General features: G+C 47.3%; 6 protein-coding genes across 6 annotated transcripts; 3 read left to right on the top strand and 3 right to left on the bottom strand.

Annotated features, from left to right (window-relative positions):
* Positions 1-625: 625 nt before the first annotated feature.
* On the top strand, positions 626-2,629 carry EV420DRAFT_1265328 (FAD dependent oxidoreductase; the record flags this gene model as incomplete). The annotated part of the gene is made up of 11 exons (XM_060467264.1): positions 626-778; positions 814-912; positions 961-996; positions 1,053-1,281; positions 1,331-1,461; positions 1,526-1,543; positions 1,604-1,654; positions 1,704-1,829; positions 1,883-2,040; positions 2,102-2,206; positions 2,245-2,629. 11 exons carry the CDS (start codon positions 626-628, stop codon positions 2,627-2,629), a joined length of 1,491 nt encoding a protein of 496 aa, XP_060334244.1.
* Positions 2,630-2,774: 145 nt separating this feature from the next.
* EV420DRAFT_1761808 (vesicle transport v-snare protein vti1) lies at positions 2,775-3,666 on the bottom strand (the record flags this gene model as incomplete). The annotated part of the gene is made up of 5 exons (XM_060480677.1): positions 2,775-2,865; positions 2,918-2,979; positions 3,034-3,399; positions 3,447-3,505; positions 3,558-3,666. 5 exons carry the CDS (start codon positions 3,664-3,666, stop codon positions 2,775-2,777), a joined length of 687 nt encoding a protein of 228 aa, XP_060334243.1.
* A 168-nt stretch (positions 3,667-3,834) lies between these two features.
* EV420DRAFT_1265343 (uncharacterized protein) lies at positions 3,835-5,171 on the top strand (the record flags this gene model as incomplete). The annotated part of the gene is made up of 6 exons (XM_060467267.1): positions 3,835-3,980; positions 4,043-4,117; positions 4,171-4,267; positions 4,322-4,442; positions 4,501-4,581; positions 4,636-5,171. 6 exons carry the CDS (start codon positions 3,835-3,837, stop codon positions 5,169-5,171), a joined length of 1,056 nt encoding a protein of 351 aa, XP_060334242.1.
* Positions 5,172-5,240: 69 nt separating this feature from the next.
* EV420DRAFT_1619133 (uncharacterized protein) lies at positions 5,241-7,595 on the bottom strand (the record flags this gene model as incomplete). Its single annotated transcript, XM_060475437.1, has 9 exons — positions 5,241-5,346; positions 5,399-5,690; positions 5,746-5,941; positions 5,997-6,103; positions 6,155-6,272; positions 6,323-6,955; positions 7,009-7,153; positions 7,305-7,491; positions 7,550-7,595. 9 exons carry the CDS (start codon positions 7,593-7,595, stop codon positions 5,241-5,243), a joined length of 1,830 nt encoding a protein of 609 aa, XP_060334241.1.
* A 1,086-nt stretch (positions 7,596-8,681) lies between these two features.
* On the bottom strand, positions 8,682-9,964 carry EV420DRAFT_1619132 (nitrilase; the record flags this gene model as incomplete). The annotated part of the gene is made up of 7 exons (XM_060475436.1): positions 8,682-8,858; positions 8,914-9,171; positions 9,220-9,293; positions 9,347-9,386; positions 9,444-9,682; positions 9,734-9,840; positions 9,894-9,964. 7 exons carry the CDS (start codon positions 9,962-9,964, stop codon positions 8,682-8,684), a joined length of 966 nt encoding a protein of 321 aa, XP_060334240.1.
* A 3,479-nt stretch (positions 9,965-13,443) lies between these two features.
* On the top strand, positions 13,444-13,735 carry EV420DRAFT_1639845 (uncharacterized protein; the record flags this gene model as incomplete). The annotated part of the gene is made up of 2 exons (XM_060477024.1): positions 13,444-13,479; positions 13,532-13,735. The coding sequence occupies 2 exons, from the start codon at positions 13,444-13,446 to the stop codon at positions 13,733-13,735; spliced, it is 240 nt and encodes a 79-aa protein (XP_060334239.1).
* Positions 13,736-13,774: the final 39 nt, after the last annotated feature.

Here is a 13,774-nt window from a genome sequence, read left to right as displayed (position 1 = left end):
GGTTAAGCATGGAAATTATCTGATACGCCGAACTCGACTACCGGAATATGACGCCCGCGCCGTCGTGACCGTCGGGTATGCTTTCTCGGGTCCTTTTTCAACAGGATTCTTAATTTTATCAGGTCACATTCATAATGTCAAAGTTCGGGATGAAGGCCATCTGGAAAATACTGTTCCAAGGCCCACACGACGCCATCGTGGGATGCCTCAACTGTGGTTCTGCATTCATTATGCGCATGGCAACCCTGGAATTATGTATAAGATGTTCCGAAAAAGACACTTATGACGCCATCCGTCACTCCTCTATCCATCATTAAGGCATTTATCTCTCATGTCGTGGTGATATTTATTTCATCATCTCCGCGATAATTGGCTGCCGGAGTCGAAACTGAGGTAAAACCATATACGAACCAATTATTAACATCTCCCATCATCGCAGATATGTCAAGGCGTGATCGCTGTTCGCTTTTCGGTTGGCTATGTCATCTTTTCTCATCTGAGTTTTTAGTTCTTTGACTCACGGATTTCAGACATAGCTACCGGAATGAGGCGCTCGGCATTTCCTGCTCCTATAAAATGGTTCTGTTTCAACAAGAGGGGACATCTCGGAACTTCTCTCTGAACAATGATTTGGACAGTACTGTTCTGGTGTACTCTCCTGACGACTGTGGTTTCTCAACCAGAGGAGAGGCTACTAGGTGACCCAGTCTGTAAAGCTATTTCCAAAGCAATTTCGTCTGCTAGCGATGTCTTTTATCTGGGGGGCAAGTTGTTCTTTGTCGCGTCTACGCTTGTTCTTACATCCACCCAGAGCCAACTTATCTGAAGGATATCCACCACTGGGCCTTATCCAGCACACAATATCCTGCGTGCACCGTTGAGCCTGGTACTGCAGAAGACGTCGGCATTATTGTCCGTGTTCAATTTGCCTCTTTTTCATCGAAACTAATACCCCAGTAGCTTGGAATACTCTCGTCTAATCATACGCCGTTCGCAGTGAGTCGCAGTGCATCCTATGGCCTTTCGTTATTTTCCTAATGGACCATTACCAGGTCAAAGGCGGGGGTCATGCGTCTAACCCAGGATTCTCTTCCACGACAGGAGTACACATAGCAATGTCTCGATTCTCAGAGGTCACCTATGATCCCACATCAGAAACTGCAACTATTGGCTCTGGCTTGGTATGGGACGACGTCTATGCTTCTCTTGCACCGCACGGCGTAAACGTTGTCGGTGGGAGAGTCACTGGGGTAGGTGTAGCGGGGTTTATTCTCGGTGGAGGTAGGTGTCATGTTATTGACAGTGGCCTGGGGCTGACCGTATGGTACAGGCTTCTCGTGGTTGACCAATCAGTACGGTTTAACCATTGATACTGTTGTGGCGTATGAACTCGTGAAGCCTACTGGCGAGGTGGCTACCGTGACGGCAAATTCTGATCCTGATCTCTTTTTCGCTCTCAAGGTGTGTGTGTGGGATTTGGGACATCAGAGTGATTTGACCTAACCGCTGTTATTCATTAATTCAGGGCGGACTCAATAATTTTGTGAGTTTGCAATCCTGGCTCATTCTATTCATTTCTTATGAGGTTCTAATTCTTCCGCAGGGCATCGTGACAAGATTCACTCTGAGGACTTTCCCTCAGGGCCAAGTATGGGTACGTCAACCGAAGAGAAATAGCCGTGTATTTGTCTGATAATGTTCAGGGTGGACTAATAACCTACACAAAACATCATCTCGATGAAGTGAATGCCGCCACAGTGAAATTCTCCAATGACGTCACGGATCCGAAAGCTGGGATAATCACTACCTACAATTTCCTGCTTGGGGAGGTAAGCTCGGCTGTTCTGGCGTCTGTGGCTGTCGCCAATAATCGCCTTCACAGCCCGGTGTCTCTCAACTGCTTTTTTATGATGGACCTACCCCTCCTGATGGCATTTTTGATGACTTCCTTGCGATACCTCACTTCACCGAGGACGTCAAAACAAGAGACTTTATGTCCCTCGTTCTTGCCTCACCTTCTAATGCAACACAAAATTTAAGGTATTTTTTTTCTTCTTTTGGAACATGCTAGGTTCAGAATTCTCACAACGGGGGATCACAGAGGAGTTTTTAACACTGTTTCTCTCATGGGATACTCCGATACCCTAATCAACGCCATTGTGAATGAGACGGAGGCATATTTCTTTCTCTACTGCAGGCGGACTATGTACTAACTTTCTCTTAGTTTTGGGGTGCGAAACTGAGCATAGATACCGGGCTATTCATCTCCTACGACGTTGAACCGTTCCTTCCCAACATCTTCTCAGTCAGTGACACCCAAACTGAATCTGCATATCCTCCTTCCCGCTCAACTGGACTTCTCCCGCTGAATTTGTATTATGCTTGGAGTTTCGAAATATCGGACGATGTTTTCCATGATGCCATCCGACAAAGTGCAGCACATCTATACAATGTTGCTGTTGGCCAGGGACAGTCTGGTATTGTCGGTGCTGCCGTCTATCCCAATTACGCCATTTTTGATACCCCTGTGGAGAGCCTGTACGGAAACAATGTGGCAAGGTTGAAGCAGATCAAGGCTTCCGTTGATCCTGACAATGTGATGGCATTGGCTGGAGGGTTTAAAATATAACATATTGGTGTACACCAGAAATGCAATGTATTGAACAGCTCATATAATCCAATATAATTAATGACAAGATGGGATGTGAAAGAAAAATGCTAGATGAATAGATAAATGTAATCGTCCGAATGTGGGTGGGACACAAGGCGAGAAATCAACGTATTAGTTTGAAGTAAAGGATGACCAGGACAACAATGACAAGGACTGCGATAAGAACGCCAAGGACAACTCGTTGCTTATACATTCTGAAAGATGGCGTTGAGCCAATAGGGTAGCAAAAACAGCAGCATGACATACTGTCGTATCATTCCTTTGATTGTACCAGACGAACGATCAATAGATATATCTGCGGTTTGAAGCTGCAAGCAGATGAGACAGACCGTGCCTTAAAGAACAACCAAGGGTAGACTGACCGTTTCCCGCGCATTCTCAATCTGTTCCCTCTGGACTCGCAGATTCCTCAAAGTATCTGCGCCTTGCGTCTCCGTCTCCAGGGCAATCCGAGTAGAATCCATGATTCTTCGGCTGCCATCGTTCAGTGCTTCTGAGCCAGCCAGAAGCCTGGTCCGGTCGTTACCCTCACCATATGGATCGTCCGAGGTGGCGGTAGTCTTGAAACGGTTGTTGCCTAGCAAGTCTGTGCGAGATGCCTGTGAATGCAAGTCCTTGGAAAGCTTTTTGTACCGGTTCAAGTCACTCTTGGCCTGCTTAAGCCGGGCGCTATATTGAGATCGTATTGAAAGGGGGATGCCTTGAATTTCAACTTCAAGTTGAGATATCTGTTCTGTATTAATGAGCTGTTTCGATAGAAATCAAGAAAACGTACTATATCATCTGCTTCATCCAAGTCTATCTCGACCTTGCGAAGTGTTGCTTTACGTTGCTCTGTGCGCCTATTAGAGTCGTACAATGTAAAGAATCCACAATGGCCACTAACCCCCTTGCTGCTCCTTGACTTCAACCTCGAGTTTCCCTCGTACGGACTGGATAAGGTGGTCAAAATCCTGGTGGTAGGACTCAAAAAGATCTGCTGGGGTCGCGTCCATGGTCGTGCTGCGCGGACAGCATTTCGCGTTGGCGATGTTTGTCTGGATGGGTGGGAGGTAAACACGTGCAAGCGCCACCTCCGCCTTCCAGCGGACCGAGTTCCGACTTGATCCCTTTGCCGCCCATCATTTGGCAGACAGCGCTATGTACTTCTTCTCACACGCACCATGCTGAACAACGATATCGACCTTGTCGCTGTAACCGACGACGACCTTTTCCGGTATACAGAACGCGTCAAAGACAAGGTGGTTCTCATAACTGGGGACTCGAAAGGTATCGGCAGAGAGACTGCCATTCGCTTTGCGCTTTACGGGTGAGTATTTCCTCAGCTTGGCTTTTTGAAAGATGGGAATACTTACTTGCCTCGCGGTATAGAGCCAAGGTTGTTATTGGGGATCAAGACGCGTGGGGGGCACAGGAAATCGTCCATGAAATTGTAGCTGCCGGAGGGTACGAGCATCCGTGCTACGCATAAAATGCTCGTTGACATGATCAGCAAACAGAACCGCAATTGATACTCGATGTAGCACTACTACTTGGGACGATGTCGTGGCCCTTTTCGATTTGGCTGTTAAGACTTACGGCGACGTCGACATCGTTGTATGTGTCTAGCTGGTTCATTCTCACGACTGAAGCTCATCGGCAGGTGCGAAGGTTGCCAACACTGGAGTCACCGAAGTCGGTCAATTCAAGCAATTGTCCTTCGACAGTAACGGGAAGCCAGTGAAGCCAGATCTGACCACCGTCGATGTAAACTTGGTCGGCGTCCTCTACCGTAAACGCTTTTTTGACGTCTGAAAGTAAATGTTCTTATCGCTTCCGTTTTTATTTAGCTGTACACCTGGCACAATACTATCTCGCTCGGAAACGTCAGCCTAACGACTTGAAGGCCTTGGTAGTGTCTGGATCTTTCGGTAAGTAGTTCTGTATCAAATCGCTTATCTCGCACTTACATATTGTCTACGCAGCGTCATGGCACGGTTCACCTCAAGCCCCTCTATATAGCGTGTCAGGGTGTGGGGTTTTGGGCACTATGCGGTCCATATATCTTGATCTCCAACACAAAGATATCCGCACAGCCGTTATAAGTCCTGCCTTGGGTATGCCAATCAATGACACGCTCCCGTCGTCTGCAGAAGCATCCACAAAGGGTCTTTCCTTGTCACCCACCGCTCGTGTCGCTGGTTCAATATTCCATGCCGCCACCAATCCAGAGAAGGAGACCAGCGGACGCACATGGTTGATACGTGATGATGGCCCGCTTTACATGGTTCCCCGAGAGGATTTAGACAAAGGTGTCTTCCACCCGTTCAACAAGAGGTTCGCTCGGTGGGTGTATCATACTTCATGTCCGCTTCACCGGCTAATTATATTTTCCAGGATGATCTCTACTACCAACGCTGTTGAAGGTTTCCTGCGAAACCCCAGCCAGTATCTCATGAAACCATTGGTCATAATCGTCTTGGGCTTTTTCGGATTATATGCTTATGGTATTTTCTTATGACAGTCGCTGGGAATGATACAATATAATACAGATGGTTCCTAATAAAGATATAGAAAGCTGGACAACATGTCATGAACTTGACGTCGATGGTACCAAGGCAGATCCATTTTGCTGACTAGGCAGCGGTCGTGGATCTTTAACAGGTGATCCGTTGACCTGCGATCCACTAGCGGTGCTGTAAGGCTGTGAGAACACAGCAGAATCATAGAATGGAGCGGAACAATTACCTAGCGTCTTGTGATGACGAAGCATGGTTCGAGGAAACATCAGAAGCAATGTTGAGAAATCCCTGCTGCACAAGAAAGTCCCATACTCGACTGGTCTTGTTCACATCGATCTTAACGAGCTCACGAGCTTCCCGCCGACGAAGCTTACCACCTCGCCGGGCATATTCTCGTACAAGGGTCTCTTTCACGACAAGGTATGGCTTGGGAAGGATACGGAGCTGGGTGCATAGAACCTGTTCCGCGGTCGAGAGGAGATGCAACGACGGGCTATTTGCAAGATTGAGAGGAGCAGCTGCAATAGATTACCCCGTTAGTTTACAAGTTACGGAAACGGGTTAGAAACTCACGCATCCGACGGACAACGGGACCAGCAGATGATCCGGGAAGACGCGGTGTAGCCTCCCTTTCGTTACTCTTTCGTCCTTCGGAGTCAAACGACACAAGACTGGCACGGCGAGGATCGGGGCCAGATGACTGGCGTCCCCCCGGCCGATATTGGTGTTTGTCACTTGGGTAGTCGCGATGATTGGCTTTGATGAGGGTCTGTGAATGCATCGTGAGACGGAGCTATCGATAAAGATGCCCTGGTATTACTCACTCGTTTCTGAAGATCAGACTTATATTTGTCGATATCAGCCGCAGTCACCAGGCCTAACCGTCGGTACTGTTGCAATTCCTGTATTCTCTGACGAAGAAGAGCTTCATCTAAGAGTATTGTAAGAATATATAATGAACTGAAAATTAAATCACGCTCACATAGAACATCAGCAGCAAACACCTCATAGTCAGCGGCCGTTTGTAATTTTGCGAAGGGTCGTAGACGATGGACGATATCTCTGTCCTCTCGTGAGCGTTTCTTGTCTGATGCTTGCATCTATATGATGATAATGAAGCACAGACCAAGCATAAGAACGAACGACGTGCCTTTTTGTAATCCAGTAGCCCGCGATCAAACATAACTTCCTTACCCTCCAGTCTCTTATCCACACGCTGGCTATACATCTCGAGCAGCGAAAGCTTAAAAGCAAGGGATTCCTTCGTTTCTATCGGCGGTGGCTGCGTGACTTCTTCCACTTCCTCGTCTCCATCACCAGAGCTCGTGCCGTTTGCAAGAGCATCGTCGGATTTTGGCGGAAGACTGTCCCTCGTTACACTCCCATTCTCAGATGGCGGATGGTATCCATTTATGCCGTTTATCATCGGCCCTTTGCCTGGTATTCGCCCTTTCTCTGCAAGAGGTGGGGGATTCCGACGCTCCTCTTCCCACTTTGCCCTTGCACGAACATCCAGATCTTCCTCGTCTTCGATGATCTGGTCGCCGCCCCACTCCAGACAAACTCCAAACTCTAAATCTTTCACCAAGTCCTCAGCCTCATTGTCTATTTCATGTTCAAATTCCAAACGTCCAGGAAAGAAACCTTGGATTTCATGGATACCGGGTAACGATACAGGACCGTGCTTAAGAGGAGGCGGTGGCGTGTCGTTTAATGCTTGTATTCGCCGTCGTTTGCGTGCTTGGAATTCTACCGGATCGACATCGAACTGTAAATCCATTTTCTGCAAAATGAAAAGTAAGAGGAGCGGGACGTAGGTTGTGTTGCTGCACTCACAGGTATCGGCCAGGTCTGGGAGTCGATGTAGACTTCATTGTAATGTTTCTCGACCTCTTCCTTTGACCGTGTGCCTATATGCTCGGCTATCTTTTTCCAATTCCCGAAGCCTTGCGTGGCTATGCCCTTCAGCAACAACAGTTCCCTAGCCAAATTTATTAGAATAGAGATATTAAGAGAGATAAACACAACGAACTCATCAGCACCCCAATCCTCAGAAAATATAGGATATGAATTTATTTCCTAATGATGTCGAATTCAGTACTCGGCAAAAATCTTCATCACTGAGAAGCGACCTACGATGACGCGGTATGCATGGTCCCCGCTTGTGCTGCCGAAATTCTCTCCCTGCACAAAAACAAGGTGGGCAAATATCGACGCCGTCGCCGGGTTCGCAGAGAGGGTCCGCGCACTTGATGCGCACACTATGTGTGAGGTCGCATCCACAGGAATCGCACGAATATTGGTCTCCTGGTTCATTAACTGTCGCCCATAGTCATTCAGAGCGACAACAAAGAGGTAGATGCTACACAATACGCACTTATAATGTCGTCGGGTCGGATGGGCTTTCGCTGCGTTATCGTCATCTCGACAGGTATCGGAGGTATAAATTGCTGTTAAACGAATACTTAGAGCCTCAGATGTAGAGCTAATATTCGAGATTTGACGTTGGCATCGTCAGCGTCGACGACGACGCAGTGGCAAATCGTTACGTTACTTGTGACGCGTGACAGTATACACTGCCGCTGCCTAATGTGGCAATGAACGTCGAAGTCGAACGAACGAATCGCCGAATCGCCTGACCGCCTATCCGGACCCGCGGATCGTTTGAACATTTGTTTAACCCCTTGCAATTTTCCGAGTTTGGATCCGCTGTCTCCGACAAAACTACTATCATGTTCCTTACAGACAATCATTTCAGATTCTAAATACGTACTTACCTTCTGCTCCGCTCAAGTTCCTAGATTCTGTACTGGTATGTTATCTTTTCCTACATGTCTAGCCGGGTATCCCCTAACTCCGCACTAAGTATCAAGTTATTCCAAGAGAGATATCCTGAGATATATTATACATATTAGTACTCGATTTGGTATGGGCTGCGCCAAGTGCCAGATGTATCATACGTACTGAAACGTTTTCCGCCGCGGATGTAAAACCCTGTGCGGCATTCCGCTACCTTGAGCTTCGCGGTTCAGCATTACTCAAGGGTTCTCCCAGTAGAACTTCTTCTATGTGCTTCCTTGAGTTCCGACCAGGGGTTCTTTCGATTTGTCGACAAGACCTTCTCATGGCGGCAGAGTCTGGTCCTGAACACTACTATGTGTTTCTTTGCCGCGTATAATCCAAGCGCTTAGGTGCGAAGCTTCTCAAACTCCTTTCAAGATGCCAACGGGGGCACCAGGCTTTGCCACTGCCATCGATTTTACATATGCCATCATTTTGTCTTCCGTTCGCCACCGCTTAACTTCGCCAAACGCGTCGTACTTTTTACAGACAGGAATAAAGATCAGGAGATTTTACGTTTAAAGTCCATCTGCACCCGTGGGCAAAACGGCTGATTCAAGAGACGCCAACATACTCAATCCTTCTTTGAGAAGCCTTCTCCGTCGACATAGGTGACAGGTACCTGTTTCCTGCCATGCACCGTGGTGGATAACAGGTCAAATCGCGAACTAAAGGCAACTTGAGGCTATGTTTCGTAACAAACACAGACGGCTCACTGAATTTCCCATGACGTCCGCAACAACTTTATTTTCTGCAATTTTATCTAGAGAAATGTCAGCGTAGACGATGACTTCTGCATCCGAATCGACAGGCTCAGTCAGCGCCGAGCCATCCGGACCGTATATCTGCAGATATCATAGTTAGACGGTTATTAGTTGCAAATAATAGACTCGGGCGTACTACAGAAAAGCCACCGCCGGGAATTTTGAACCAAGGAAATCCAGACAACTTCATTCTCTCAGCACCTTTTTCACTAATGACAGTAGAAGCAACGATCCCGAAGCATCCGCCTTCTATGGCTATGAATTGACTCATGCGAGTGCAGGCCTCGCTACTGTAGCTGTACGGAGATCCGCCAGTATGAGGAGGAAATGCGGCCGGCCACGATGCGACGAAAAGCTGTGGATATTGTGTATACATATGGGTCTTGAACCATGGCTTAACAAATAATTAGACCGGGGGAATACAACAAACAAAATGACATACTTGGATATGCTCCCAGCAGTTCAAAGAAGCCAGTCTACCGTATGGAGTTTGAACGACATTGTAGACGGACTGGTCTGGGAGCAATTGGCTGAGCACTGCATGATCGGGAAACCGTACATATGCTTACCATTTCCGTCACCAAAAATGGTTTTCTCGTAATGAGTGGCCTATACAGGTGGTTCAGAAATAGCACCTTTCGATGAAAAGGCATCGGATCTCCGTACCTTGAGTTTGCGTCGATGATTTGCGATCTTACCGTCGGGCGTGATGGTGACTTGAGCAATATAGAGCGATCCACCAGCATGTTCTGCGAACCCCAAAACAACGGTCACGTCAGCTTCATTTACGGCTTCTTGAATGCGATTCATTTCCGGAGAATGAATCGAAAGTGCGTTAGCGTGATAGTCCTTGATGACAGGCTGGGCGGTAATGAAATTGTTAGCTAATAACGTCCATGGATAACCTGTAAATTCCTTATGAGTCTCTCTGAGATACGCCTCGCAGTTCGGCCTACCTGGAATGAAGAGCTCCGGAAAACCGATGATTTTTGCTCCCTCAGATGAGGCTTCACGTATGATCCGTATAGTTTTATCGACGCCACCCTGGAGGTCGCACCAAGCACTGGGTAACAAATTCCATGTCAGACTCTATCATTCCCCCGGCAAACATCGTACGGCTCAGCCTGGACCGCGGCGACCTTAAATTTGGTCGTATCGGTGTTAGGAGGGTCAAGCGAGAGCGACATGCCGTGAGAATCAATATGAGGCATTTATAACACGAAAAGCTAGCGTTCTTTGGCCTTAAATACGATAAGTTGTCCAGGTAAGCTCACGAAAGATACGTCAGAAAAGAGTTAGAACCTTCTCATAGCCATCAAAGCCACCTCCACAGAGCGCCCAGTTCAAATTCCGCGAGATTACTAAAGTTCTCAGAAGACCGGAAAACTGGCTAAAGCTAGATGAACCAAGCAAGTGCATTCAACTTGCAGTAAGATTCTGCCACGATAAAGAATGAAGTCCGCTGCAATGATATTTGACATCCAAGTAATCATATCGAGACTAGCTTTATCGCTTGAGAAGCAGTAACAATTGCTCCTGAGTGTGGCTTGAGTTCAAGGTTTGATTGCACTGCCACCGCAGGGTCAGATCCCGGACCGTCGGAGCCGATGCCATATTTTCCAACTTCCACCGTTCTTCCAGCCAGCCTCAACCGTATTTTTTCACGTTTTATTCTTCCTGGATCACAGTCTCACTTGAACATTGAATTTCAGACGTCTGAATCTGCCTGCTGCAAGAATTGATTCTATTTCCGTCTATTGAAGTTATCTTCAAGTTGTTCTTATGCTTTCGGGTGGCACCCCATCTCATCCCATTGGACCAATTACTTCTTCCATTCTCTACGTGAGGAATTCCCACACTAGGTGGAACTGGGGACAATAGGCGAATTCCGTACCAGCTGATACAAAGCAACACGGTGACAGCCACAAAAGGTCCGCGGGCCCAAGGACCAAGAAAGTCCTCGCTTCGAGTTCCCTTACTCTGCTGACTGTACACCGTAAAAGCAAATGTCCGATTCAATTGAATGGGTCTCTCCCACGTCGGACAAGCGTACTATAACGCACTTCCCTGATATCTTTAAACGCATCGAAATAGCAGAACTATCGTTACGGTGCAACATGAGGTGAAGTACCCTTCTCGCCGTCTGTGCCGGATGGCACGCTGAATACTTTCCAGTGACAATGATCAGGTGGCCAAGATGCGCTCATCTGACATACGCGTTCGCGTAACTGACCCACTATTGATACCATGCTGATGTTGCTAATGAGACCGGACAGCTCTGGAAAAATCACCTAAAGTTCTTTTAATTCATTCGTGTCCGTTGCGCGGGGTAATTTCGTCGTATTTTATTTATCATGGCACAAAGTGAATGGATGATGTGGACATGGCTGCATTATGTCAAGGTAGTTCTATCTATAGACAGCCGGTTACCGGTAGTATTCGACAGATCCCGGTTCTGCTATGGATGGTGCTGCTCTCCTAGACTCCATCATGAACCTGGTTTCTAAATATCCGTCAAACGGGTTTGTTTTTTGAGTACACAGTGAAGCATCGCTCATCTGACTATTTTTGCGAACTGATCCGATTTTCTTCAGTGGGACTAACCCAAGTCGTTAAACGTTAGCAACGACCAGAGACCCGCCACGCACATAGTCTCAGGCCTAGAATCACACAAGGGACCTTCCTGTACCCCAACGTCTGTAAATTAGCCAAATTCTGGGGCTGCATCGTTGTTTCGTGTGTGCCCTTCGCTTCAAACGGTCTCAGATCTTAGTAGCAAGCGCGATAAGGCGTCGGCATGCCATCGGATGCGAGTGTAATTGCGCTCGGCTTGCCGTCTACAGATTTCTTTCTCGTTAGCCAGCGGGGCGCCCGTAAAATCGATGGGGCCGTGGATCGAGGAGCTTATCTTCATTAAAGTGAGCATGAGCACCGAGAAACAAGTTTTCAATGAAGACGGTTATATTTGCTACTTGCAGCGCGCAGCGAGAGCTCCTCGGGTGTATACGCTTTTCACTCGGGCTTCATGGAGGAAGGGTCAATCAATCTCTTTCCAGTCGCCTCGGTTACAGATACGATGTCGAGGTTAAAGGGTAAACTGGTCCTTTTGTTTCAGTAACAAATTTAATTAACCCTTCCTGCCTCGCTATAGCTGCGTGTTTTTTATGATTCTCCAACCCAAATGATGTCAAGAAAATCAACCGTGCACTGTCAAGGAAATGAAACCTTCTTCCTGTTTTTTTCTGATTATCCTGAAAACGTTTCTTTACAGCGATTACTACTCTATTCAATGGCTTCAGATGTTTTGCGATTTCGGTACCGGGTAAAGTCAGCAGACTCTCATGATTACCTTTGTAATACATTCTGAGCGTCTAGACTTCTGCTCATCTACTGTGTCTCGTGGTTTCGTCGTGTTAGTGTTGTCGACGGTTGCTAAAGTTACCTCGTGGAGTTACGATACATCTGAATGCCCCTCGGCAACTAAAGTACTATCCTGTGGTGATTCTTTGACCTCTTTGACCACCGTCTTTTCTGCGTATTCACATTAGCAGTGATACGGATTAAACGCTATCTCGAAACACCGTTCATTGTCGCCCAAAAATTCTCTATGACGCTTGTATACCTTTCGAGGCGTTGTTTCGCTGATGTACCTGTCGGTTTATCGTGGTGTCTGATGAGATCCTATGCACGCGTGTCCCGGTTACATTCTGGACACGCAACTCAAGCGTGTTTAATTTTTTTCTAGGATTTGATCAGTAGTCAGTTTTGGGACTCTATATCCCTCAGCATTTTCCAGCTTGTAAGCCACCGAGTTCGGAACTTTTCAGTGAGTCGTTATGGGCAACTGATACCATGGCAGGCGAGTCTTTGGCGAAATGGCCTTCTCTATATATTAAGCAAGCTACGGATCAAAAGCCGGGTTGAGAATCTTAGGTAGTGAAATCTCTGCTTTGAACGCATCCTTCGATCATTCGCCACTGATGGGCTATCAACACGCTCTTGCAGTCCCGGAAACGAAACGAAGTCACTTTGCGCAGCTTTTGATAAATATTATACCTTCTATGTCCCTGATACCTGCTAACGCTTTCTGTAGAATACTGCAATGGGTTGAGGGTTCTTCTGCCGCGAGGCAAGCCATCGAACGCATTGCGACATAAATGTGCCTGGTAAGAGCCATTTACATGGGGTTAAACGTCGATAGCAGAGCGCATCCTCGAGGACGCAACGGGTTGTCACCACGAAGACGCCGCACGTCTACGGAATCCAGTGGAATCCAAGTTCCGTATGTGTATTGCGGCAAACATTTATCTGGAATATCATCCGCTACACACACTTTATTTCCCTTGTGCCAGTCTCGACTTGCCTTTCGTAGCCGTCATCGACCGTCATATGTCAAATTGTCGTCTCCTTAGGCATAATTGCCCGTATTGAATATTGATTGAATGTATACAGGCTTCACCCAATATGGCAGGTTCCGATCACGACTTTGGAAGTTGTTGCTTTCAACCTTCCTATTATAGGACCTCGTTTGTCCTCCGGGGCTACAGGTGTGAACGGTGCTGCATCGTCGAAGTGTTCGTGCCTTCCACCCCAGCATTGATTGAAGCATTGAGGCTCACCCCTTGGAATGAAGGCGGTATAAGAACGGTGCATGGAAGTATTCGCCATGCTTTCCTTTATCTACGACCCCGCACGATTTGCAGTACGCTTTTCTTTTCAACTGGTCTCCCGGATCACATTCAACATTTTTATAGATGACGACCGACGCATCCTCGCCCCCAAAGGGTTCCAGAAACATTCCGCCAAGTCCCAAACTTCTATCTCCTGCGGAAGCTATTGCAGAGGCCTGGAAGCGAGAGACAGAAGAGAGTAAAGCAAGATGGCGCAGGATTGATGAGGACGTCAGACGACGTTATACAAATCCACATCGCAAAAAGGAGCGTAAAACAAAGCTTTGAGTGAGTACGTCCAAATGGTAAGTCACTCGACTTCTGTCG

Source organism: Desarmillaria tabescens, assembly GCF_030435595.1.
Source record: "Desarmillaria tabescens strain CCBAS 213 chromosome Unknown EV420scaffold_9, whole genome shotgun sequence".
Lineage (NCBI taxonomy): Eukaryota > Fungi > Basidiomycota > Agaricomycetes > Agaricales > Physalacriaceae > Desarmillaria > Desarmillaria tabescens.
Note: the sequence above shows the minus strand (reverse complement) of the source record. Positions and strands in the feature narration are given on the sequence as shown.